The 26,179-nt window shown below is 52.3% G+C and overlaps 1 protein-coding gene across 5 annotated transcripts in view; it reads left to right on the top strand.

The window, feature by feature from the left end:
- COL27A1 (collagen type XXVII alpha 1 chain) overlaps positions 1–26,179 on the top strand; it is a 137,319-nt gene that overhangs the window by 79,428 nt on the left and 31,712 nt on the right. For all 5 annotated transcript variants that reach the window (XR_008374901.1, XM_053564874.1, XM_053564883.1 and 2 more), the window contains 14 exons: positions 1,115–1,168; positions 2,815–2,859; positions 7,855–7,908; positions 10,019–10,072; positions 10,297–10,350; positions 14,252–14,305; positions 19,368–19,421; positions 19,906–19,950; positions 20,045–20,089; positions 20,385–20,438; positions 21,424–21,477; positions 22,329–22,382; positions 23,611–23,664; positions 25,508–25,561. Coding sequence is in view for 4 of the 5 variants with exons in the window: in XM_053564874.1 (XP_053420849.1) it covers positions 1,115–1,168; positions 2,815–2,859; positions 7,855–7,908; positions 10,019–10,072; positions 10,297–10,350; positions 14,252–14,305; positions 19,368–19,421; positions 19,906–19,950; positions 20,045–20,089; positions 20,385–20,438; positions 21,424–21,477; positions 22,329–22,382; positions 23,611–23,664; positions 25,508–25,561 (729 nt within the window). In the remaining variant the exon portion in view is untranslated. The remainder of the gene's footprint in view (positions 1–1,114; positions 1,169–2,814; positions 2,860–7,854; positions 7,909–10,018; positions 10,073–10,296; positions 10,351–14,251; positions 14,306–19,367; positions 19,422–19,905; positions 19,951–20,044; positions 20,090–20,384; positions 20,439–21,423; positions 21,478–22,328; positions 22,383–23,610; positions 23,665–25,507; positions 25,562–26,179) is intronic.

The raw sequence follows: 26,179 nt of genomic DNA, 5'->3' as shown, positions 1-26,179 counted from the left end.
GGGGGAGGTGGGATTTGTTGCACCTGAATCAGCTGTGCACAAACTGGGCAGTATCTGGCCCATGCTCTGGAAAGAAGACATCAGTGAGGGCCTCGGGCCAGCCAGAGAGAGGTCGAGAACAGACCCTAGAGGAGAAAACCCAGGTCACTGCCCACTTGCTAGGTGGGGGTGCTTTGTATCCATTCTCTGTGTTGGTTCTCCCGTGAGAGAGGTGCTGCTTTTCCTGGTTTTGTTGGAGAGGAGGCACATGAACGCCCAGTTGGTGTCTCACAGCCAGCAAGTGGAGATGCCTTGCTGGGAACCTCTGTTTGAGTTCTCTCCACTGCTCCCAACAGCTTTGCAGAATTCACTTGTTCCACACCCACCCCCCACCCCCACTTTATCCCTGCAATTGCATAAACCAGCAATTCATGACTTTTGGTATCAGGACCTCTTTATACTCCTAAAAATGATTGAGGACCCAAAGAGCATTTGTTTGGGTGGGTTACATCTTCTGATATTTGTAATTAAAACCAAGAAACTTCAGATGTATTTATTAATTCATCGAAAATTAATAATAAACCCATTTTGTGGTAATACAAATGTTTTTATGAAAAATCTCTGTCTTTTCCAATGCGAGATAAGTGAGTGAGAAGAGTGGCATTGCTTTGCCATTTTTGCAAATCTCTTTAATGTCTGGCTTAATGTGAGTCAGCTGGATTCTCAGATTTGCTTCTGCGTCCAGGAGGCAGGTGATACCACATGTCAGCTCTGGAAACTCCACTTACACTCAGGAGAATGAGGGTGACAAAAGACATCTTATTGTTATTATGAAAATAGCTTGGAAAGGCCCACACTTGGAGGACCCCCCTGGACTCTGACATTCCCCCAAGTCCCTTCCCCTCCTCATTCCCTGAAGGCAGGTATCATCATCCCCATTTACAATGAAGAGACCAGCCCGGGGCGAGGAGGCTTCTCAGAGGTCATGCAGCTGGACCCTCCTTGTGTTCTGCGATAGCTGGCTCCCTGGTGGCATCTGGTCTCTATATCTCACCCTCCTGGGGTATAGGGGCTCTCTGCAGTCATAGACACTCCTACCCAGCTTCTCCCACTCACCTCTCTCTCTCTGTTGCAGGGTCAGCCTGGCAGGAAGGGGTTCCCTGGGAGGCCTGGGCTGGATGGTGCCAAGGTGAGGGGACCTAGGAATGGCTGGTGATAAGAGGAAAGCGGGGAGGTCTAACATATGTGGGCTCCAGAACAAGTTCTGAATTCCCTGGCCAGTTGTGAAAAGGGAGAAAGATTGGTCTCATTTATCATGAAGTGTGGACCTAAGAAATGAACATAACCTATGTGTCCAACAGTGGGAAATTGTTCAAGTAATGGGATACGGTACAGCCACACCACAAGACAGCGTTGTGGGAAGATGCCTGTGTGGGAGCAGGGGGGTGGTGTTGGGAGGCAGGTTATGAGACAGAATTTTAAATCATGAGCCTGTTGTAGGGACTGGGCTGCACCTGTTGCTGTATGCACAGGGCAGAGGCTAGACAGTTGTCAGGGGTTATCTCTGATAACCCCTAATAGGGGATTTTCATTTGCTTCTTTGGGCCTCTGTATTTTCCCCATTGTGAACAGTGAATAGGTATTACATTTGTTAACAAGTCTTTTTTTTTTTTTTTTTTTTTAAGTTATCAAACAAGGACTAGCCCAGGGCAGCAGAGTCATGATCCTCGACTCATAGGTGTCCTCAGCTAATGGCTTTCCAAGGATTCCCCCTGAGGGTTGGATTGTCCTAGCCATTCTGTGTAAATTTTGTTGGGTCAAGTTCACAGATGGGCAAACCCATAGCAAGTTGGAGCAGGACCAGTGGGAGCCTAGGTCGTGGTCTCCCTCCCTCAGGGGAATGGCCCGTTTCTCTGTCCTGACCTGTCTAGTTTCCATCAGCGTGAAGTCTGAGGAGTTTAAGAGGTGGATGAGACTCTAGCCGGGACGGCAGTGAGCCACATCCATCTTTGAGCCAAATTCCTGGCTAGTCTGAGCCTAGCTCCTGCCCTCCGAGGTCTCGGCCTCTCTCCCTCAGATACCAGCTAGGTTTCTGTGGTGGGAGCGCTGACCTAGTAGGGTGGATTTATCCCCCCTGTACGCTGTGGGGAGACCAGTACAGCTGTGGCTGCCAAGGAGCAGGAATTACCCCAGCAGGGGACAGAACTGATGGATAGGGCCACAATAGGCCACTGAATATAAATGCAGGCGATGGCAATGAAGACAAATTCCCTTATGTATAGCTGGGGAGAGCAGAGATGAGACCCTCCAAGGTCACCCATGAGCTGGTAGCAGAGCTCTGGTGGGTTGAGGTCTAGGGCCCAGGTGCCCTGACTCTCCAGTTCCCTGCTTTTCTTGCAGTAGGGGCCTCCTGATATGGCGGTCGGGGGCATTTCAGCCAGGCAGACCAATGTTCCAGTTGTAGCCCTGCCTCTCACTTGCTGTGTGACCTTGGGTAGGTCACTTCATCTCTCTGGGCTTCTTCCACCTCTATGAAATGCTATATGTTGTTGAAGGACCTGAATACAATGTACACATCATGGTGCTGAACAATTTGCCAAGAGCCACTCAGGGAATGATGTTATGGAGATAGGGAGTTATGTCCGGGGCTGTAGTTTCTGTCCTAGTGCCCCTTTGTCCCTGCTGTCTGCTTGGGGTCTTAAGGGCCAGATTCCAGAGATAAGGCCTCTGGTTCATCCCCACCGATTGCGAATAAGGCCATTAACCCTGGAGAGTTCCTTGAGAGGCTGAGACACTCAGCTCCATCCCAATCCATCCATCTCTGTTTCTTTGCAGGGGGAACCAGGAGACCCTGGACGGCCGGGGCCCGTGGGCGAGCAGGTAACTTAGTAATAGTCTCTGGACACAGTGGCTCCGTTTACTGTGTACCAAGTCCTTTGCTGTGCGTCCTACAACCACCACCTAATGTCATTCCAGAAGCAGCTTTGCTTCCTTGCCATTGATGTGGACTGTGGTGACTCTCAGGCAAGGGCTCTGAACGAGAAAGTTGTGAATCATAGTCACGATGGCCACTCCCCAAGGCCGGACTCTGACAGATGTTCTTGGTGCATTTGCCCACAGCGGTTATGTAACTTTGCTCCCAGGACGTTAAACCGGAGGAGCCCTTCACACTTTTTGCCCATGTTTCTCTGTGTTGATAGAGCAGGGAGCGAAGGCCACAGAAGTGTAACCACTTGCCAGGCATCCTTAAATTATAAAGAAAATGAAATTTAAATCAGTGGCTCTGGCTGATTGGGAAGTGAGGCCAAGGTCTGAAGAAGAGAGGAGGTTGCAACTAGTCATTTAAAAGGAGGTTTGATCACCTTTAATTATTAAAGTCCAGATTTCAGCTCTCAGCTAGGGGCAGACTGATAACTTCCATCCCTCCTCTTCAGCCCTCGCCCCTCCTGAAAGCTAAGTCTGTGGGCTTGGAGGAGGAAAGGTAGCAATCTCCTCTCCTCCTTTAAATACCAAACTCACCCTGAGAACCCTGGAAGGGGCTTCCGTAAGCCGGAAGGAGGAGCGATGTGGGGACCCAGCAGGATCTGGCTGCGCAGACAAGTACCATCAGTGGCGTGAGAGCCGCACACGATGGGCTTCCTCACCAGGCCTGCAACATCTGTTGGGGGAAGAAAGGAATTAAAGCAGGAGGAAGCCTGGATTTTTGAAATCTTGCCAGTGTCATCCGAGCATATTCTGTGGGAAGCCCAGGAGTTTGGAAAGGCTGCCGCGGCCTGGATGTATTTCCTGATTGGGAGGGAAAAAAAGGCAATATGATCAGCAAATTCAATTTCATAGTTATGCTAATGATAGGGCCCTTGGGGAAATAGATACTCAGAATCTAGACTGTCAGAACACAAAGGGTCCTTGGAAATAACTGTATCCAAAGGCTCTAACCACTTTTTGTGCTTTGGATTCTTTTACCACCAGCCGAGCGTGGACTTCCTTTTCAGAATAGAGTTTTTATTGTGTCATTGAGACAGGGTCTCAATTTATTGCCCCAGCTAGAGTGCAGTGGTCTCATCATAGTTCACATCAGCCTCTAACTTCTGGGCTCAAGTAATCTTCCTGCCTGAGTAGCTGGGATTACAGGCACATGCCACCATGCTAAGCTAATATTTCTAATTTTTGCAGAGACAGGGGCTTGCTCTTTCTTGCTGAGGCTGGTCTCAAACTCCTGAGCTCAAGCAATCTTCCCTCCTCAGCCTCCCAAAGTGCTAGGATTACAGGCATGAGCCACTATGCCCAGCCTGAGAATAGAGTTTTTAAATGTATAAAATAAAAAATTAAGTATTATAAAGGAAACCAGTTATACTGAAGTATAATTACAAAAATACATTAAAATGTGAGATATATACATATATGTGTTATTAATGCATTAAATGATAGGGTCTAGCAGCGGGTCTAAGAACCACCTCAGTTTTGAAGTGGTGACGAGCCTTAGAGTGTATTTTGAGATCTCTGCAGCAATGTTGTGTGTGACATGTCACTTTATGCAGCAGTGCTGTAATGTGAGATGTCACTACACTCGTATTTGATGGAAATGCTAAATTTCTATTAGAAAGTCATAAAAATTAAAGTTGTAATTTTTTCCATTCAAGTTCATAGATATGAATTCCACCCCTAGCACATGACAGAGACCCTAGGTTAGGAATCCCTAGATTCTAGTCCGCCTTGGCAACCTGGCATTCACAGAGGAGAAACAGGCTTGCACAGTGTGACCAAATGGGACAGTGACAGAGTTGGGACCAGGAGGGGTGGGGACCTGCCTGAGTCACCCCACTGTGCCCCAGGTAGCTTGGACCATATCAGGAAAGAGAGACAGAGCTGGGCCCTATGGCTACTATAAGGCACACTTGGGCACCACGCCGGCTGTTCCCTAGCCCCTCCCCTATGGTCACAGTGAAAGGGTGGGATTTCCTGTCCACCACAGAATCAGAGGATCCCTTGCAAAGAGTACTGACACTCGGGCCACAGGACCTCCTTATAATCCTAGTAATAGCTACACTTGCTGGTTACTTGTTTGATCCCAGGCTATATGCTGAACACTGTGTACACCATCACCTGAATTCCCTCCCTCCGTCTTAGGGCAATAGGTAGTATCATTCCTGTTTTGCAGGAAATTGAGTCTCTCAGAAGTTATGTTACTAACCCAAGGTCTCACAGGCAGTAGCATCACCATCAGAGACAAGATGACAGGGCTGCCTTCCCAAACCTGCCCTTAGGTCTGAGAAACTCTTTGCCCTTCTGAGCACTTGGTGTTTAAAAGAACATAGACAGCCCGACAGGCCCTGTCCTAGGTGCTGGGGACAGGCATGGGCCCTGTCTTCAAGCAGCTCTGTCCAGGGCAGGCCAAGCAAGTCAACACTTAACCCTGGGTCATCTGATCCAACTGAGGGCCCACAGCTATCTTGTTCTCATTTGTAGCCCAGTGATTAGCAGAATGTTATAAGAGAGAAAGGAGAGAGAGGAAGCAAAACTCCCCCTGTAGACAAAGGCCTTTTATCTGTAAGCAATGGGGTGACAGGTCCTGCTTGTGCAGTGCCTGCTGCAAGCAACGGTGTTGCCTCCTGCCTGTGCCCTCTTGCCAGCCTGCATGGAGCCAGCCATGCCCATGGCTATCAGAGCTGTTTTTCCACCCTGCCTGCCAGGTAGAAGCCCTGGGCCAGCCTCATCCCTGTCCACCAAGAGGATGTTCCAGGACAGTGCCTGGAGGTGGGGAGGTCCCAAGGGTGGCAGCTGGGGGAATGGGGCACTTACTGTAAGGCGCTTATTCATTAGGATCCTGTTTGGCTTCTTGTTTGAGGTTTAGGACCTGCCTGCCTTCCAGGACCTGACAACTCATAAATTTAAAGTAGCTATGAAATTTTTGTTTTCTGGGCCAGTGAGGCAGGGGCTTTCTAACAGAGCAGTTTTTATTCCCTTCATTTAACTCTCTGGATGTCTGACTGCTCCCTGTGGGAAGCTCCAGCCTTTGCCTTGCCTCAAGCCCTTTTAAGATGAACAAGGACGGGATAGGAGAGAACTGACTTCCTGGGGCTAGATATACCTGTCTTATCTCAAATGCTCAGAACAACACCAAGAGGGAGGGACCGACCTCTACTGTCTCCCATTCACCTGACAAGCAAATGACAATGATGTAGATAAAGTGCCAGGAACAGGGCTTTGCAAATAGGAAGGGCTCAGTATTTCCTGTTGTTATTAATATTACCATCACTTTGCAAATGCTCTTGTTAATTTTTTTAAATTAAGTTGTTGCAGAAGTCAAATACTTGTTTATTTTCTGTAACATGTTAGCCATGACCTTGTACCTCAACCCTCTCTCACCTTGTACTTCACTGTGGTAGGGTCCCTGGGTCCAAGGAACTGATGGCAGGCCTGCCTCTCCTCTCCCCCACAATGTATGGCACTGGTGCTGGGATGACTGGGAGACCTGCGTCCTGTTCACAGCCACATGATTTGGAGGCCTTGAAATGTGGGCTTTAGAGCCATGCAGACCACATCTCAGGCTACAGAAGCAAGTTGCCACTTTAAATCTGTCTTTGGATAAGGCACTGTGGGTCTCAGAGTTAAGCCTTGAGAATTGGAGGGTACCCTCTCACCCTAGTTGACTGACACCTGGGCCAGCTTTACTGCCTGAGTGTGCAACTTTTGGTCTGTTACTGAACCAAGATCCTGTTTCGGTCTAGCAGAGTTTGGGGGACAGGGAGCAGATTTTCTAGAACAAATCCACTCATCCCTCAGTTTTTCTTAATTCTCCCTGTATGTCTTAGCTGTAAATCTGGGTTGTTTCTTTTTTTTTTGTGGAGACAGAGTCTCACTTTATGGCCCTCAGTAGAGTGCCGTGGCCTCACACAGCTCACAGCAACCTCCAACTCCTGGGCTTAAGCGATTCTCTTGCCTCAGTCTCCCGAGTAGCTGGGACTACAGGCGCCCGCCACAACGCCCGGCTATTTTTTTTTTTTTGGTTGCAGTTTGGCGGGGGCCGGGTTTGAACCCGCCACCCTCGGTATATGGGGCCAGCGCCTTACCAACTGAGCCACAGGCGCCGCTCAAATCTGGGTTGTTTCAAAGCTGCTTTTTGCACTCCTGAGCCACATAAGACCCCCCTGCCCCTGCTTGCATTTTCCTTAGCATGGAAGTGGGTGGGACCCAAATAAGAAATTGATCTACCTTCCTGGGTGACCATTCTAAACTATTCCCTCTCACTGTGTGTGTACGCCCGCTCAGCCACCTAGAAGAACCCCCTGGAACACAGAGGCAAGTTGTCACCCAGTGGAGTTAAAAAGAGCAACAGGAGCCACTCTGTGCGTGTGTGTGTGTGTGTGTGCTCTCTCAGAAATAGGTGAGGAAGGCTTTCAGAAGACAGTAAAGAGCTCTTGGCGGAGACTGTTACAGTATTTCTATCCCAGCCAGCAGGTTTGTTTCTCTCTTTGAAACAGACCCAGAGCCCCAAAAGATGGGGACAGATGGCCTCTTCCCAGCACAGCTTAAGGGCCACCCCCACCCCACCCCCCACACACCCCAGCTCTCCAAATGTGGCAGCCTCCCAGCCTGCTTCTGGCGCGGGAAGAATGTGTGGCGCTCCCAGGGATGTTGGCAGCGGCCCCACCGCTTGGCTCCGAAATCAGAACCATCTGGTGGAGTGAGGGAAGTCAGGACGGTGCCTGGAGAGAGGCAGTGCTCTCCTCAGTGGCAGCTGGTTGGATTACCAGGCACTGCGCAGGAGACCCCTGGGAGCTTGAGCTCTAGAGGAAGGGAAATGCAGAGAATTGCCTTGAAACTCAGCACTTCCCGAATTCACGGTATATCCTCTTTTGCTAATGTGTCTCGTAGGGACTTATGGGATTCATTGGTCTGGTCGGGGAGCCAGGAATCGTGGGAGAAAAGGTGAGTTGTACTAGAGGAAGATGATGAACGGGTAGAGGTTGGGTCTCCAAATTTTAAAAAGGTGAAAGGGCCTGTTGTCCTGGGCATTCCAAGATCACCCTCCCCTAGTCTTTCTCCTGACCTAGCACCTGGGACCTTCCAGGGACCATTGCCATCTTTCCTGTCATCCCTCAGGCCTCCCAAGGCCTTCCAGTTGTCACCCTCAAGCAGAATACGGCAACCAGTGGTGCATGTGACCTGGGCCCCTCATGCTACCCAAGGGCTCTGTACAGGGGCAAACAATAGAGGGGAGGGAATATCCATCTTTTAAAAAGATGAAGGAGGAATGTTTCCTTAGCTGCTGTGTTAGCCCTCTGAGCAGCTGTTTTACAGATGAGATAACAGAGGCTCAGACAGGGGAGGCTGCTTGCTCAAGGTCACCCAGACAGTAAGTGGTGGAGCTGGGATTTGAACCAGGTTCTTTACCAAAGGGCACCTTTGCCCACTGACACACTATCTCCTGTTGGCTCCAGCTTAGAAACAACTGTGCCTTCCCATTTCCCCATAGAGGGCAGTCTGGGAGAGCCAATGTGATTCCCATGGGCTGGATAGAGAAACTGAGGTCCAGAGGGAAGAAGAATCCACCCCCATCTGGCCCCGCCTACCTTTCCAAGCGAATCTTGGCATCGCTCTTCATCCCTCTCTGTGTCCCAGACCTCTGGCCTCTGCCTTTCTCTCCTCCTCTTCCTCTTTCTTCTTCCTCCTCCCCCTCCTCCTCCTCTTTTTAAATTTACTTTTTTTTTTTTTTTGTAGAGACAGAGTCTCACTGTACCGCCCTCGGGTAGAGTTCCGTGGCGTCACACGGCTCACAGCAACCTCTAACTCCTGGGCTTCCGCGATTCTCTTGCCTCAGCCTCCCTAGTAGCTGGGACTACAGGCGCCCGCCACAACGCCCGGCTATTTTTTGTTGTTGTTGCAGTTTGACCGGGGCTGGGTTTGAACCCGCCACCCTCGGCATGTGGGGCCGGCGCCCTACTCGCTGAGCCACAGGCGCCGCCCTAAATTTACTTTTTATTTTGAAATAATTTAAAGATTCACAAGAAGTTGCAACAAATACTACAGAAAGCTCCCACGTTCACCCTTTTTCCTCCAGTGGTAACATCTTACATAACTACAGTACAACATCGAAGCCAACTCTGGCCTTCTTTTGTTGCTTAAATGTCCCATGTCCCTCCTCATGTACAAACTATTGCCCAGACCATTCCCATATACTCTTCCTTCTCCCACCCGCCTCCACCCTTTTTGCCTAGCTAACTCTTAATTTCCTTCAGCCCTTAGTTCAAGCAAACTTCAGGAGAGAAGCTTTCCCTGACCACCCCTACTTCCAGGCAGGTCATATCTGCTATTATAATGCCTTAGTGCTGTGACCCCCTCCCTCTGGGCAGCTGCCCTGGTTGGATCTCCCCTCCAACACTCGGACCTTCTTGTTCCAAGGGAGCCTGTCTGTTTATGTCTGCTCACCATGGTAGATTCAGGGTCTGGCATATGGTGCCCAGAACGTAATAGGTGCTCAATAAATATTTGCTGGCTAGGCAGATACAAGAAACAGGGCCTCACAAAAACAGAGCCAAGATTTGAACTCAGAGCCCCTGCCTTTTGACCAAGCCCTGTCTACTACACTTGTCATCTCTGCCCAGTCTGGGTTGCTGAGAAGAAATGAATTTATTCTCTGATTCTCCAAAACCTTTTGTAGTTTGAATAGGGGGCAAGGAGAGTAAAGGAAATGCCTTCTTTTGCCATTTGTGTCTTAGCAAGTTCTGCCCAGGGGATTCCAAGCCCAATGAGGAGTGGGTGGGCCAGGCTCAAAGGAACAGTGGTATTAGCACATCCAAGCTCGGAGGGGTATGTCCTCGCATGTCAACCTGCAGGGAGTGCTTAGGCCTCCCAGGCCTTTCTAGAGGTCTTGGTTTCCACTCAGTGAAATTCTAGATCTCTACCTGGACGATGTGGCCATGAGTCAGACAGGGCCTCTCCTGCCTCTCTTTGGGCCTCTGGATGGTCCTCTGCACATCCCGACCACAGAGACCCCACAGCCATAGCTGACCTCCCTGCATTGCTTTCTCCATCACAGGGTGATCGCGGCATGATGGGACCCCCAGGCGCACCTGGACCCAAGGGGGTGATGGTAAGGAGTAAGTCTACGTCCTCTTGCCTTCCTCTGTGGCTCCTGGGGTGCCAGCTCTGTTCTCCTCTGCCACCGTGTACTCCAGATGTTCAGGGTGATGGGCTCACCCTTTCTCTGAGTGGCCTAGGCTGGGGCTGAGCCAGCTGGGATGGAACTGGAGGAGGAAGAGGACCCTCCAGAGCCGATGCCCCCCGTGCCTTCTCTCTCTCTCTCTCTCTTGCCAGGGTCATCCTGGAACACCTGGTGATGTTGGGACCCCTGGAGAGCCTGGACCCCCGGTAAGCAAAGTCTCCTGTTCAAATACACTGTCAAATAAGAATCACACAGACCTTGGTATGAGTCCCAGCTCATCATCGAACTCCTCTGAGCCTGAATTTTGCTTGTCTGAGAAAGAAAATAATCATCGTCATAACAGCGTGATTGTGTGGGTTAAATGAAACCGGGGCTAGTGTTCCCTACACAGTGATGCTCATTCCTGGGGAGCACCTCAGTCATTAGACTGTTGTCCGTTCACTCAGTAAATGCATAGTACTGAGTAATAAGTGCCCAGGCAGGTGCAGGAGCTGGGATGTGCTGTGAAGCAAATCGGAAGGCAGGCCCTGCCTTCAGAGCTCATGCTCTGGCGTGGGGGGTGCGGTAGAAAGAACTGGATAAGTGATGCTCGCTGGAAGGAAGCAGGCACTGGGATAGGAATGCTGTGGGAAAAGAGGATCAAGGGTCTGAGCTGAGGGACCCAGGGGTCCTGGGTCTTGTGATAGCCAAGGGAGCAAGACTGTTCCTATGATCTTGATGGAGAGTGGTGAGAAAGGTGGGGATGAGTGTGGCTGGAGCACCCATGTTCAGGGGCCCTTTTCCCTCACCAGGGTAATGGGGGATGGGTTGCTCACATTTGGAGCAGGTGGAGCTTGCTTCAGGGCTCTCTGCTGCTGCCGGTGGGGGATGGAAAACTGGGAAAGGCTCTTGGTTCAGTGTAGGTCAGGGCCCAGGACTGGGAGCCCCCTGCTGAGTGTGGGCAGAGGGCACCAGCCCAGGCTCAGATCCTGAGTTTCTGCAAAGCCCAGGTCCCTGCCAAGGCTATGCTGAGGAGTTCCCTGGGGTCTAATGAGGAGGGCCAGGAGCCTCCAGAGGTTTGAACCCAAGGGAAGTTCACCTAGACTTGTTCTCTGCATCAATGAGGGAAGCAAGGCCAACTCATTTCTCAGGTTTTCATGCACCAACTGGGTGCTGGGCATATGCTCAGCCCTGAAGGTGCAGACGTGGTAAGACAGAGATCCTGCTCTTAAGACTCTCTCTTTCTAGCAAGGTGTCAAGTCTAAACATTCTCCCAGACTAATTGAGCACCTACTATGTGGCAAGCCATGGGTGCTGAGGAGGGATAGAGAGGGGCTGGTCCAAGGGTGAGAAGCCTGGGCCTAGGTAACCGTCATTCATTGAAGATGGTGCCAAGTGCCAGGTGGCTCTGTCCAGGCTCACGATCCTTTTGAGAGATGGAACGTTCCACAGAGCCGAGCACTCTGGGCTCATGGAGACGTGTTTTTTACCCCTGTTCATGAGGAGGAGGAATAGCCTGGCCCAGAACTGGAGAATCTGGCGATGTGCACATGGGACTGTTGGGGGTAGAGGCAGGCGGTCGGAGGACCAGCGACTACTGGGTGGGGCTCACATGGTGGCTGAAGCGCCCAGTTCAGAATTCAGGTGTCTAGCCCCCCAATCTGAAGGCTGCTGCCCAGCCCCCTTCCCAGTGGGCAGAGATGGAGTGACTGGAGCCTGTCAGTGTGGGCAGTGCCTGGGTAGGGCTGAAAGGAAGAACAAGGGTGTTTGGGTCCATCATTAAATTCTGTCTGCTGAGCGCCTGGACCTCAGCGTCCCTGTGCCGCAGTCTCTCCATCTGTCTAGGGGGAGGAGGAAAGCCTGGAAAGGAGTCATTGGGACAAAATGGAAGGCCAGTGGGGGATGGGAAAATAGTGAAGACATTTAGGCCAGTGCAGAGAAGGAAGGTGCCGGCCCGCTCTGAATCCCACCTCCCTGGCCCCACTCCCAGCCCCACCCTGCTTCCTGTGTGCTTCCACCTGTTCAGTGAGTTGGCTCAGAATTTGTGAAATTGGATGGTCACTTTCTGCTTTTGGCAAGTGTTTTCTCCCCTACTACAGCTTGGGGCGGGTCCCTTGGATCTCAGGTTTCAGAACTTCTGGCCAACCCCTTCTCCTACTGCCACCAAAGAAGCAGGCCAGCCCAGAGTCCTAGAAAACTGGCTTCAGGATCAGGCACATAGGGGTGAAATCCTGGCTCCCCCGCTTACCAGCTGAGAGATTATTGCCAACTTTCCTAGCTCCTCTGAGCCTCAGTTTCCTCATCTGTAAGGCAGCATGACATACCTTGACGGTGAGCTTGTGAGAAAGGGTATAGTGCACGACTTTGTGCTGGCAAACTGCCTGCATGTACTCTGTGCTCAATGAATGGTGAGCGCTATTTGTTAGAGATGATCATTACCACTGTTACTGGCAAATCTGTTACCACTGAAGTGATGTTTCTGGTGATGCTGCTTGGCATTTTCCCACTACTCCAGTCACTTTAACATGTTCTCCTATGGTCCACTGAGGTCAGTCGAGGTTATTATCCCTAGTATTGGGAGGCCCCAGGGTCCTTCAGTGGCCAGAGCTGGATCAAGCATCCTGTCCTGACATCTTGCCACTTTGAGCGAGCAGGTAGCTACCTCTTACTGAAGACTTGCCTTGTCATTTCATCTGCTCCGTAGCCCACTTTCGTAGATGATGAAACTGAGGTCCAGTGAGTTTTTGTGCCTAACATGGCACAAAGAATAGTGGTAGAGACAGGATTTGAACCCAGGTTCTCTGGTATGACACCCTGCTTTTCTGAACACTCTACAGCCTGACACCAACACTTGGCTCTTGGGATTTCCCAGTGGTGGGTTGCATGCCTTCTGTACTCTGAGATCACTCTATAAAATGGTCCATCCTCACCCAGTTTGTGTTCTCCACTAGCTGGAAGGCAGTTCTGTTTTTGTTGGGCCAAGCAGTGGCCACACCCTGCCAGCTGTCCTGACAGGGATCAGCCTGGAACGCAGCCCCTCATATCAGCCTCTCTGTAGCAGTGTCAGAGGATGAGTGAGTGATAGCAGCTGGGTTTGCACCGCGAGGCTGTGGGGAGACAGAAATGGGAGCAGCAAGAGTGGGGCTGGGCCTCTCCCTGGTATTTGGAGGGGGGATGGACGAGGCTGGCTCTGCCTTCTAAAAGGCACGCCCAGCCTGAGCATCACTGCGGAGCTGGCAGAGGGTCCTGGCCGGCCAGTGGAGGAAGTCACTGCTCCAGGTCAGTCAGAGAAGTTCGGCAGCAGGGCAGCCTGCTTCTGCTCTTTGTCTTCTCTGCTCCCTTCCTCCCCTCACCCTCCTCATCACTCATGGGGCCCTTTTTCATTCAACAGATTCCTGAGTACTTGCCGTGTGTCTGTGCCTGGCCAGGTGCTGAGAATTCAGAGCAGAGCTGCCCTCCTTCCTGTTCCTCTCCTGGCCTCCCCCCTGCTCCTTCTTACACCAGGGTGCTGGGCCACGCCTGTGCCTTCTCGGTGCCTCCCCCACCTGCCTCCCTCCTCCTGACCCTCTCCCATCAGAGCAGGTTCTCCCTCTTCCTCTGCTCTAAGGGGATATATTTGGGGCTCTACTGGCCATCAGGACAGAACTTGGCGGCCATATTCTCCTTGCTGATGGTGGAGAAGAAAAGGGATGGGAATTTAAAGAGGGAGGCCTTTTGTCAGAGGTGCCATCGTAACTTCTGATTGATTAGAGAGAAAGAAGGAGGAGGTGGCTCACCTGGGGGCCTTCTCCCCACTAGCCGGATTCCCAGGAATGATTAAGGCTGAGCTCCATGTAACCCCAGGCAGGGACTATGCCCAGGACTGGGGCTTGGCGGCTGCTTTCCCAATAGGTCAGGTGCTCCTGTACTTCAGACAGACACGGTAGGCTGGGCTGCTCCTGAGCAGCCTATCTGAGGGCTGTGGGAGTGATTGGAGCAGCTGTTCTCAACCTGTGGGTCACAACCCCTTTTTAACAATGAAAATACATTACGGCATTAGGAAGGTTGAGAACCACTGGATTAGAGAGAAAGAAGCCCACTGCACTTCTTTAATAGGGGGCTTCTCCAAACCCTTCCTCTTTCCACCAGGGTCCTCCAGGATCTCGAGGTCCACCAGGCATGAAGGGACCAAAGGGACGTCAGGTAAGTCGGGCCCAGCCCCCGGGGCTGATGCTGGTGGGAGGGGACATGCTTGGAACAGAGATACCTGCTGGAGATCACCTCCCAGTCCCTGCCCCTACCTTGCTCTGAGAGCTGTGATGTTTGCAGCACCTCTTGCTGTGGGCCTGGCTCTTGGTGTCACCACATACCCCCCCCATCTTTTCAGCCCTTTCCCAAGCCTTGTCATCCAGCGGGCACAGATAGTCTCTCTGGTACTAGTGCTTTGTTCATTTATGCATCCAACCACCATTTATTTAGCACCTACTATGTGCCAGCCACTGTTGGTGGTTCTGCAGATACAGAGGTGAGCTATCTGGCAGACACAGACGGTACAGTACAAGGTCATCCATGTGTGGATAGGGGGCTTCCAGAGTTTGGAAGAGGGCAGTTCTGGACCTGATGCCAGGTTTCAGGTGGAGCACTAGCAGGAAAGATGAGAAGGTATGGTACATTTAGCGTCACCGGAGGGGAGCAGGGAGAGGGATGGGGCCAAGACGTAGCAGACACCAAACCAGTCAGGGCCTCAGAAACCATAGCAATGCTCCAAAGGCAGTGGGAAGGTCTTAAACAAGGGCTGGCCTGAGCATGGTAACAAGAGGTCACTGCCAGCACTTGCTGTGTGTCAAGTTCTGCCTGTCACATGCATGAGCCCATTTAATCCTCAACACATCCTTGTCGTAAGTGCTATTCTTATCCTCATTTTATAGATGAGGAAAGGGAGGCACAGAGAAGGTTAAGTCACTTGCCTAAAGTTGCACAGCTGGAAAGTAGCAGGGTTGGGATTCCAACTCAGGGAATCTAGCTCTTTTGTGTGTGGAATTCAGCCTTATTTTCAATCATACAGGCAGGGTCGATGGAATGGCCTTCTGCTGCCAACTGGTGTATAGGTACCGGGCCACACAGCCTTGGCACAGAGAGGAAAGATGGTGCAGTGGAGCAGGCAGCCTGGGCCTGATAGCCAAGCTCTGTGCAGGGGATCTGTGATAATTATTCTCCTCTTGGCTGGATTTCAAGTGGTTTTAAAATTTCCCCCAGACCAGATGGCCCAAGCAGCCGGCCTGGGAGAGGGGAGATTAAGAGGCATTCCTCCAGCCAGCCCATCTAGTGCCTGTATCCTCTGAGTCTCTGAGTGGGTTGTGGCTCCAGGGCAGCCAAGTTCCATCCTAATCCTGGATACATGACCTCTCACCCCAGGAAGCCAGATTTGCTGATGGGTGAGCTGTGTTGGCCCAGGCCCCCAGCCCGGCCCCAGATGTGAGACTCAGACCCCTCTCAACGCACTGGGCTCCCCCCATCACCGACCTTCTCCATCGCCCCTTCCCAGCAGTGGCTTGAAAAATGCCTCTCCTGCTTGAGGAAACCCAGGCTTCCAACCACATCAAAGACTGTGAGGCTGAAGGGGGAGCATCAGGAAAATGATGCCCTCTCCCTGCTCGGTTGGCAGGAATGCAAAACCTGTAGAATCAGCCCCCACCCCAGTCCCCTGCCCAGTAGGCTGCCCTTGGCCACCTCCCCAATGGGGTCACTGAGGTGATAACCCAGAGGGGCACCCCCTGAGCTTGTGAAAGAGCTCACTTCTGGGCACCTGGCTTGCCCTGTGCCTTTCGAAAGGCCTTGTGACACTCTGTACCTCAGTTCCCTCATATGTGCCATGGGAGATGGGCCCGGAGGTGTGCAAGGCCCTGCCTGTCTTCCTGCACCTGTGTGGGAAGCATCAGGAAGGGCAAGCCCTGAGGCTTTGTGCCCAGGGTCAGGGAGTGCTAGGGCTGCTGACTAGGGCCTGAGCTCACTGGCCCCAGTCGTAATGAGGGGGCTCTGGGGTCAGACAGGCCTGGAGGCAAGTCTCAGCCAGCACACTTACCGGCTTTGATGCCTCAGCCTGGTTTCTTAACCTCTCTGAGCCCTCTTCTCATATGGTCAAGTGGTGACTAATTCCTCCTTCCAGGGGGGCTGTGAGGATTCTGAGGTGTGCTTCAGGCCGATGTTGCTCCTGTAAGGTGGAGGTAGAGTTTAGCGGCCCTGGCCTCAAATCCTCTTAAACCTTAGGCAACTGATTTCCCCTCCCTGGGCCTCTAGTGCTTTCTCTGTAAAATGGGTGAGCAACAGATCCAGCCTGGTGGGCTGGCTGCAGGAGTTCAGTAACTTAATGAGGACCTTGAAGCTGGTGAACACCACTTGGGCAGCAGCAAAAAGTCACATGTGTCATTCCCTCTCATCTGTCCCTTTTTCATAAGAATTGTGGCTGGCAGATTTCCTGGCTGGCAGGAGCTCTTCCCCACCAAGCCTGACCCTGGGCCTGGCTGGAGGGAAGCCCCAGCCGAGACTGCAAACATCTTCCTTGGGGAGCAGATACAAGAGAGTAGACTTGTGGCTCAGATGGAAATCCAGGCCTGCCTCCAATGGGGCGGGGCGGGTCTGCCCCCGTTCATTGAGGAAGGTGGGGCAGGCTCCTCCGCAGAGTGGCCAGAGCTAGGGTCGGAATATGCAGCTTCCTTGCTCCTCCCCCGGGCAAGGGAGCTGGAAGGGAGGGGACAAGGTGGCTGGAGGTCTCCTCCCTCCCAAGCCAGGCTAGCTCTTTCCTGAGCTCTCTGGTGCTCCTGCTTTGATAGTAGTTTCTCCCACGTAACAGGGATTATAGACATTTCTCCTCTCCAACACCCTGTCCCAGTGCTCAACCTCCCTAGACTCCTAGACTCTGACTTGCACACCCCCAGTGACAGGGAACTTCCTTCTTTTCTGATAAACAGTGGCCCCGTAGAGGTGAAAAAAATGGGCATCCAGCTGACTTCCAAATTCTACCTCTTCCCCTTACTAGCCGTGTGCCCACAGGCAAGTTCATCTCTATTCTGAGCCTGTATCCTTATTTGTAAAATGAGGACAAAGCTTTTTACTATTACTTGCTGTTGCTGCTGTTACTGTTATTGTTAGATCACTTCATCAAATCGGAAGGCTTTGATTCCTAGGACAAGCAGGGTGCTGTGTGATTCAGGCTAGGTCCTAAACTCCTCTGAGCCTCCATGCCATTCCCAGAGCTACCCATCAGCTAGACATAGAGCCCGAGCCCAGATGCCACCTCTCAGGAGGGCTCAGGTGTCTACCATAAGCTCCACCTCCGTCCCAGCTCCCTTGACCTGGAACATCCCACCCCAATCTGGCTCCAGGCCTGTGGCCATGAGATCAGGGTGTTAAGTCTAACACATGGTCTGACTGTATCTATGGGACCATGAGACTGAGGCCCAGAGAGGGAAAGGGGCTTTTCTGGGGTCACCTAGCACACCAGCTGCTATACCAGAACTAGCACCCAGGCCCTGTGATGCCCACTGGAGATGGCTTGTTCTGCTGGAACCTGGCCTGTTCTCTCTTCATCGAACTTCTTGACTCTGTGAAAATGCTCAGCTGGTTTTGTCTGGCATAATATAAGCTGCCTATTCTGAGGAAGGGACTGAGCCTAGTTTCGCCAAGCCACTCTTCCATGTCCCTGCCTCCAGGGAGCCTGCAACTTTCTCTGGCAGAACCCAGCAGAAACAGAACCGGCCCTTACTGAGCACTTCCTACACGGCAGGCACTGAGCTGTCTGCGCGTTCTCTCCTGCCTCCAGGGAGAAGTGAGAAACTGAGGCTCAGTAAGGAGCAGTCATTTGTCCCCAAGACACATTTCCTGAGCTCCCTTATGTCTAGCTCCGGACCTCATGATGGAGCCTGCGCCTGAGCTGCTGGCCTTGGCCCATGGCCTTCAGTCCCTGGTTTATTTAACTATTTCTGGTCTGTTTAAGGCTGTGTGAGAATCTGAGGCATTGGAAGCTCCAGACAGTTGAGAAGTAGGATTTTCACTTTTTCTGGCTCACTGATTAATTGAAAATTCATTTATTTGATTTTTCTTTTTTTTTTTTTTTGTAGAGACAGAGTCTCACTTTATGGCCCTCTGTAGAGTGCCGTGGCCTCACACAGCTCACAGCAACCTCCAACTCCTGGGCTTAAGCGATTCTCTTGCCTTAGCCTCCCGAGCAGCTGGGACTACAGGCGCCTGCCACAACGCCCAGCTATTTCATTTATTTGATTTTTCAATAATTTTTCTTTGTTTAGTTTTCTCATTTGTCATCCTGCCTTTACCCAGACACTTCCCAGGTCCTTTTGTCTGAGGGCATATTACAGGCTGGTCTCTTGGGCTCCTATGCTGGAGTGGAACAGCCTCTTCTTGTCCCCCCAACACGGGTCTTTTCTGGCCCCTGCAGAACAAACCCCACACTGTTCTCTAGGGACCTCTGCTTGGAGACCCCATCCCATCTGCAGCAGTCCCCATGGAGGGGATACTGAGGGACCTTGGACAAGCTACTTCCCTTGTCTGGGACTTAGTGCTCCCATCTGTGCAGTGGAAGGCCGTGCTGGACTTCACCTGTCCCCAGGGTACCGTACCCTATCTCAGGGGTCCAACCTGAGCCCAGGGCTGCAGGGAACAGCAGCCTGATTCTTGCTGCATTGTCACACCCCTGCTCCACCCCTGCCTCCTCCTTATGTCAGATTGTCCTCTGTGAGGTGGCCATCTCGCTTGTACATCTGGCTAGAGAGGGGGCTGATGTACACATCTGGCCACATGCAGACCCTCCCAGGTCCTGCCCCTTTACTTTCCCCAAAGGTCTGTGCTCCACACACATTTCTGTCTCACGAATGCTCTGGGAAGACCATGTAGCAGCAGAGTCTGAAGAATGGTCAGTGGGGACCTGGCCATGTGTATCTTTACTCTGGCCCTCAGTCTCCACATCTGTGAAATGGGTTGGCTGGTTGACCTCCCCCCCCCCCAATAAAAGGTCTCTTTAAATAGGGCTGCTCATGTACCAGCCCTGTTCCAGAAGGGTTGAGTCTACCTGCAGAGTAATCTCAGCAGGCACTGCACGAGGGTGGCCTCAATCAGGTGGGAGGTGGGAGGAAGGGGGAGCCCAGGCTGGTGCAGAGAAAGGCCCACAGTTGGGAGCAACCCTACCTTCCTGGTTCCCAGCCCAAGGGAGACCCCTGCTGTCCAGTGTGCTAGTCTCTTTTTCCTATTTCAGGGCCCCCGAGGACCAGACGGACCAGCTGGGGAGCAGGGGTCCAGGGGCCTGAAGGTACCTACCTCTGTGACCTGCTCTTGCTCACACCTCTGAGACTGGGCCAGGAATCCAAGAACCAAGGCTCACACTGTTCCCAGTGCCAGGCCACCTAGGATGCAGGAAGCCCCTGAGAAGCTGCAGGGCATGTTCCGGGGAGCTCCATCCTTCCCCTCCCCTGACCCCCTGTGTAAGCCTAGAACAAGTGGAAGCAAGAGAGAGAGAGAGAGAAGGAATCATTTATGTCCTGGGACCCATTTTCTACACTCCACTCCCCACCAGGACCCCGGGAGCTGAGATGGCCTCTGGCAGCCCATCAGTAAGAGGGTCCTTGGTGCCCCACCCAGAGCCCAGTGAGCCACTCCTCTCGCTGGGCCTTAGTTGTTCCACCTGTATGATAGGGAAAGGGGTGGACTCTGTGATCTCGTAGGTTCTTTTGATCTCCCATGGAGGGGTCCTCCAAAACACCCACCCCCTTCTTCCTGTGCTCTGCTTCCTGCAGGGCCCTCCAGGACCACAGGGCAGACTGGGTCGGCCTGGACAGCAGGTATGTCAGGCCATGGCCGAGCAGGCAGCCGCCGGGCCCCTCCCTGTTCCCTGCTCTGTCATAAGTGCCTTTAATGACCCACATGTGCTTCCAGGGTGTGGCTGGTGAGCGAGGCCACTTGGGCCTGCGTGGCTTTTCTGTAAGTAGCCCCAGTTCTTGAAATTCTTTCTGGGGGCTTTTGGGGCGTAGGTGATAGCCACTTTAACCAAGGTTCCATCCTCCTATGGAAATTCCAAAGGCTGTAGCTGCCCACCCCCTGCACAGAAGCCCCTTCAGCATGTCTCATCTCCAGGGTCTCAGCCTTCCCATCTGTCACCTGGCAGAGCGGGGGTGGACCCTAATGCCCTACAACCAAGGCTTCCCTGAGGTTAACTGGACAGGAGGGTGCAGCAGGCTGTAGTGGGACTACAGTCACCTTTGCCTTGTCTCTGCAGGGCATCCCAGGTCCTTCGGGCCCCCCAGGCACCAAGGGCCTCCCAGGAGAACCGGTGAGTTTGCTTCCCTCCCTTCCTAGCATCTTTGGCCCTTGCACCTGTGGGTATAGGCCAGGTGCTCAGACGAGGAGGCAGGTGGACTGGGACTCCCACAGGGCCAGGCCTCAGCTGGTAGAGAGAGCGCTAAGCTAGGAACTCTGGGTTGGATTCTCAGATCACTCACCCTCCAGTCTGTTTTCTTGCAAGCAAATGGAGGCAAATGTCTCTACCTTGCCATTCTGTTGTGAAGATGAAATGAGAAAATAGAGAATGCTTAGCACAGTGAAAGACAGAAGGAATGAAAGAAGGACGGAGGGAGGTGGGAGGGAAGATAAGAACAAACTAACAAGCTGACCAGGAGCTGCAGAGTCAAGCATGACTGGAGCAGGGAGAGTAGGACCTCATGGAGGCGGGAGGAGGCACACAGCATCTGCTCCTTCTGTCAGGGAAACGGGGAGCCATTGAAGGGCTTGAAGCAGAGGGAGCGATCAGCTTGCCCTTCAGAAGATGCCCCTAGCAGGACAGGTGCAGGGGACTGTTGGGGAACCCCAGGAGAAGGCTGAAAAGTAGTGTTCGTGTAGGTGGTGAGGACAGAGGCTTCTACCCCCAGAACACTGCTGCATTCCCACATCTGAAGGCCCAAGGAGTTGGCCTTTTGAACAATGGATTGGCTGGGGATGGGTGTGGGTGCAGATTTCTAGAGTAAGATCCAAAGTGGAAGGGCACAGAGTGGGCAAGGCTCGAGAGCTGGGAGGTTTCTGTGCAAGGGAGAGCACAGGTAGGAGGACAGGCGTGCCTGCAACTGAATCAGAGGGATACGACAGGGATCAGTGGTGAGGGGGCGCTGCAGACACCAGGACCCTCAGTGTAGCTGGGGTAGGCTGTAGAGTCCTAGGTCTGGGGTCGTCTCCCTTACTCACCCCTTCAAGCTGCAGTATCATACCTCACACACCAAAGAGGGCCTAGGGTGGCTTCTCCCAACTGTGTATGTGTCTTTCAGGGCCCTCAGGGACCCCAGGGGCCAATCGGGCCTCCAGGAGAGATGGGACCCACGGTGAGTGTAAGGGACCCTTGGTCATCCTGTGATGCCACCAAGGATGCATCAGTCCCTGCCAACCCTCCTCCCATGTGCAGTTCCCTGTGCCAGCCCCAAATTGTTGCGAGCCGTACACTGTAGAGATTGAAGGGTGGACACCCTGGCAGAGAGGGTAGATCCATCCCTGTGGCTTAGAGCAAGGCTCTAGACTCAGGGACACTGGTGGGATGCAGGGGTGCCGGCGTCCTCGTGGGAGATCAGCAGTGCTTTTGGCACCACTAAAAGCAGCACTGCCTCCTGTGTATGACCTGGCTGGGGCTTTACCTCAGCACAGAGGTTTAACCAAAGACCCAGCCCCTGGGGGTTGTGCAGCAAGGAGCTTGGAAGGGGCCCCAGACACCCCTGCCTTATCCAGAGGGAAAACGGCCTGGGGTTTCTGCCAGGGCTGCAGCCCTGCCCGTGCTGATTCCTCAGAACCCCTCCCACCCAGCGTCCTGGCTGCAGAGAAGGGTAGGATCACTTGGCCCCGAGCATAGCATCCTTTGGCTTCCTCCCCTGTCGTTATGTGAACCATGAAATTTTCCTCCTCGAGCTTGCCAAGGGGTTCCTAATGTGGTAAACCACACTCCTGGGGAGGGAGAGGATCTAGCAGCCTCTGGGTAACTCGAGGCTCAGCCCCTGTGGGCCCAAGCCCCACCCCCAGTCCCAGCTCTGAGCTCTGAGAAGCATCAGCCTGCTCCCATCTCTGCATCTCTCATGCTGTATGACCTCAGGCTCGTCTCTTGCTCTCTCTGGGCCTCAGTTATTCACTTGCTTACAACCAGGGACCAGTTCTTACTCTAGGAGGAACCAATGGCATTTTCTTGCAGGGGCCACCGGGTGCAGTGGGAGAACCAGGCCTTCCTGGGGAAGCCGGGATGAAGGTGAGATGGGATAAAAGAAGAGAAAAAAGACTTGTTGAAACCAACTCCCAGCTGGTGGCCATATCCTCCCCACGGCAGAGAAATGGGCCTTTCTTGTGCCCAGGATAATGGGTTCTCTGTACTCCCTCCTGGGGAGCCGGGGCATGGCCGTGGCCACAGTGGAGCCCAAGCGGGCTCAGAGCCCCCACCTGCCCCTACCCACTGCCCAGCAATGTTTTCTTGGGCACCTGCCCCAACCTTGTACGATACCATCTGCATTTCAGCACCAGCCCTCCTTGTTACCTGCCAAGAAACAGGCGCTCATTGATAACCTGGGCTCTGGGGATAGCTCCCCCCTGTTCTGCAGTTGGAAGACGACCCTATTCCCTATGCAGGCCCCAGAGCCGATGAGTGATCCTGGCTAGCCTAAGGACATTGTTGAGGCAGGGCCTGGGTAGCTGGCAGACCACCCCCCAATCTGTGCCTGAGTCTCCCTGCCTTTCAGGAAGGGAGTTGGACCAGGCTTGGTGCTGTTGGACTTGACCTAGTTCCAGAATCCTTTCCTAAAACACGGATGAAGGAAAACACCCCAAATGCAAACCTGATAGAAGTGGGGTTGATCCAGTTGGAAGAGGACTGGGGGTTCAGAGCTCTGCCTCCTCCTTGTGCCCCCAGATGCCCACAGTGAGAATAGCTTGGAAATCTCTAGATGACAAAGACCCTTTTAGGGGCTATGGCGGGGAGGAGGTAACATTTACTCTTGCTCATTTAGGGCTTCTTCCTTGTTTGGGTTTTCAAGTCTTTCGAGGGAAAGTAAAGAAGGTGACTGGTTATGTAGTTACCATCCCTGCATCTGACACTCCCGGAACCAAACTGCCCAGGTTTAGACCCTGAATCATGAGAACTTGGGCTGCTAACTTCACCCCCCAGGGCCTTTGTTTCTTGTCTCTAAAAGAAGAACACCTCTCCATGCAGACTTGTTGTAGAAGTCAGTGTGTTAATACCAGAAAATCCGTGGAGCAGGGCTGTGTGTTAGTGATGACGGTGTTGGTGGCACTAGAGGACCTTCTGCCCTGGCATAGGAGAAGCCCATGGCTGGAGCAGGGGCTTGGTTTGATATTTTACCATTTCTCTTTGGTCCTTGGTTCTCCTCCCCAGCCCAAGTCAGAGCTGGTGGAAACAGGAAGGGATGGTGAGAGGTGTGATTGGCCCTACCCACCCTCATGGACTTGTGTTTGGCCTCTCCTAGGGTGACCTTGGACCCCTGGGCACCCCTGGGGAGCAGGGCCTCCTTGGACAGCGGGTAAGTTGAAGCAATTCATTCTCCCTGAAAAGCTTCTAAGGTATTTGGGTGCAGGGTTGTTGGGTGGGTGGGGGGGTGGCTAGAAGATTTTTACTGACTCTCCTTTGAGTCTCAGTTTCCTCAGCTGAAAAAATAAACTATGAATCTATAGCCTCATCCAGTCCCTCTTGATAGGCCATTATTCCCGCAATATAGAGAAAAAAATTTTTGTGGTTAAAATGTTGGAACAGTATTTCCACTTACACATTAACAGCATTTTCAAGGCTCTGAGAAGTCCTGCAATCAAGAAATTGGTTTCTTTTGGATGAGTCCAGGGGCTTCAAACTTACTTGATCTCTAAGTGCCTTCATTGAAAAACATGTATTCTCCTCAAAAACAATCTCACAGGAGGTTGTCTTCCACCTTTTCAAAAGAAATCCACACTGTCTTGCTCTGAGGCAGTCTATAGGCCCCGTGTCACCCTCTCTGTGCAGTGTGCTGGTTTTTCAGGTCCCTGCCTGAATGAAGACACCTGGGGCACTGTGAGGATACAGAGAAGGCATCCTGTAGCCCCTGACAGACGTGGGAGGTGGAGCTCAAGAGGGAGGGGGAGTTAGCATGGGCCTCAGTTCCTGGGGCCACCAGGACCCCAACCCAAGTCTGCTTGTTTCTTCCCTTTTTTCCCATGCCTCATACAGGCGCTCATACTACTTATGACACAAAGGTTACTGAGGCTAAACTGAGTTAAGACCTAGGATGAAAAAGAAGGCCATAGGGCAAGAGAAAATGAGTGTGGAGCTCAAAGCTGCAAGATGGAAAATCTTTTGTGTTAACAAAGTTTGATCAGTAGAGTCTAAGGATCATGTTAAGAAAGATCCTGAGGCCCAACTGAGGGTCAGTAGGAAAGAGAACGATGAGCACATATCTCATGCCCATGCATGTCAGGCATTTTTCCCAAGGCACTGGGAATGTAGCAGCGAGTACCAGGAGGCCTGTCTCTGGAGCTTATGTTCCAGTAGATTGATTAGTGATGTCTGCTATGGGAACAATGGTAGATGCACACCTGTTACATCTTTGCCATCCCTGCATCTAATGACCTCTAAGGCCCCTTCTAGCTCAAACAGCTATGAGTTCCAGAAGCAGAGAGAGAGAGAGACCCAAACTTAATTTTCTGGCCACTAGAGAACTGATCCTTGCAGAGGGGAGGGTCAAGGGCATCTCTAGAGCTGGAAGGACAAGACTGGTTGAGGATCAGATGAGGCCTCAGGGTTCCTGCTGTCATTCCTGAATTTTTGGCAAGAAAGTTTAAAGACTGGCTTCACTTTCCTCATCTAAGAAATGGGATTCCACCAAGGGGTTCCATAGAACTTTAAGTTCCAGTAATAATATCACAAATGTACCATTTGTGTGGTACCCACACTGTGCCTTAGAGAAACCCTGAAGGAAGTAGTGTCAGCCCCATTTTTCAGATGCAAAACCAGAGTCCCATGGGACTAAGTAGTTTGCTTCTAGTCAAACAGCCAGTGAACGGAAAGCCTTGACGTGGCACTGGGGTCTGTCTGAATGTCAGAGATGTTCTTAACTAACAGGCTTCACTGCCTCCCTGAGCACATCCTAACTCATGCCCTCATGGAGCCCCCACACCGCAACACCCTGTGAACAGAGCCATCTGTGGCCCTGGGGGGAAGTTCGACCCTCCTAGTCACTCAGCCCCTGACAACGTGCACTCGCTGTGTGCCAGGGCCTCCAGATCCCACTGTCTGGAGATCTGGGGGTCAGGGTCCTGCCTTTGAGGGGGAGCAGGAAAAGCACAGTTGTTTCCCTTTCACAGTAATAGCTCTGTCTTTGCCCATTACCGTTGCAGGGAGAGCCAGGCCTAGAGGGTGACAGCGGCCTCGCAGGGCCTGATGGACTGAAGGTAAGGAGACTTACCCTTCAGCCCATAAGGAGTCTGGGGAAAACCAATGTTCTGGCCGGGCATTGCCCTTCCAAAACCTAAGTTTCCTCCCCGAAGCACCATGTTCCAATAAAGCTCTGGGGTCAGACCTCCAGCTCCCATTGAGAGCAGTGTAGGGGTGAGTCAGCAGTGTCCAGTGGCTGCCCCCACCCTGCCCATGGGCTGCCTGCTCAGCTGGCTCTGGGAGCTATCACCTCCTTCCAGTCTTCCTTGCTGCCCTTCTTGAAAGGTCAGCTTCTCTTGACTAAGCTTGGTTCCTGAGCACCCCACTGTATGCCAGGCCCAGAGCCAGAAGCTTTGATGTCTATTATCTTCCAAATATCTTAAAAGATCAGAAAAATAATAATCACCACGAATGACCTATAGACTAGTCACACATGTACCAAGTACTATGCTAAGCCTTTTATATGTACCACCTTGATCAGTACTACGAGGTAAGTTGTCTCTTTAAATGAGGAAACTGAGATCCGGAGAAGTTAATCAATTTGCCCAAGGACACACAGATAGTAATTGGCACACCCAGGACCCACGTCTGACTCCAAATCCTTGGCTTATTTTGCTGCACCATGTACCCATGCT

The sequence above is a fragment of the Nycticebus coucang genome, chromosome 2, assembly GCF_027406575.1.
Source record: "Nycticebus coucang isolate mNycCou1 chromosome 2, mNycCou1.pri, whole genome shotgun sequence".
NCBI lineage: Eukaryota > Metazoa > Chordata > Mammalia > Primates > Lorisidae > Nycticebus > Nycticebus coucang.
Note: the sequence above shows the minus strand (reverse complement) of the source record. Positions and strands in the feature narration are given on the sequence as shown.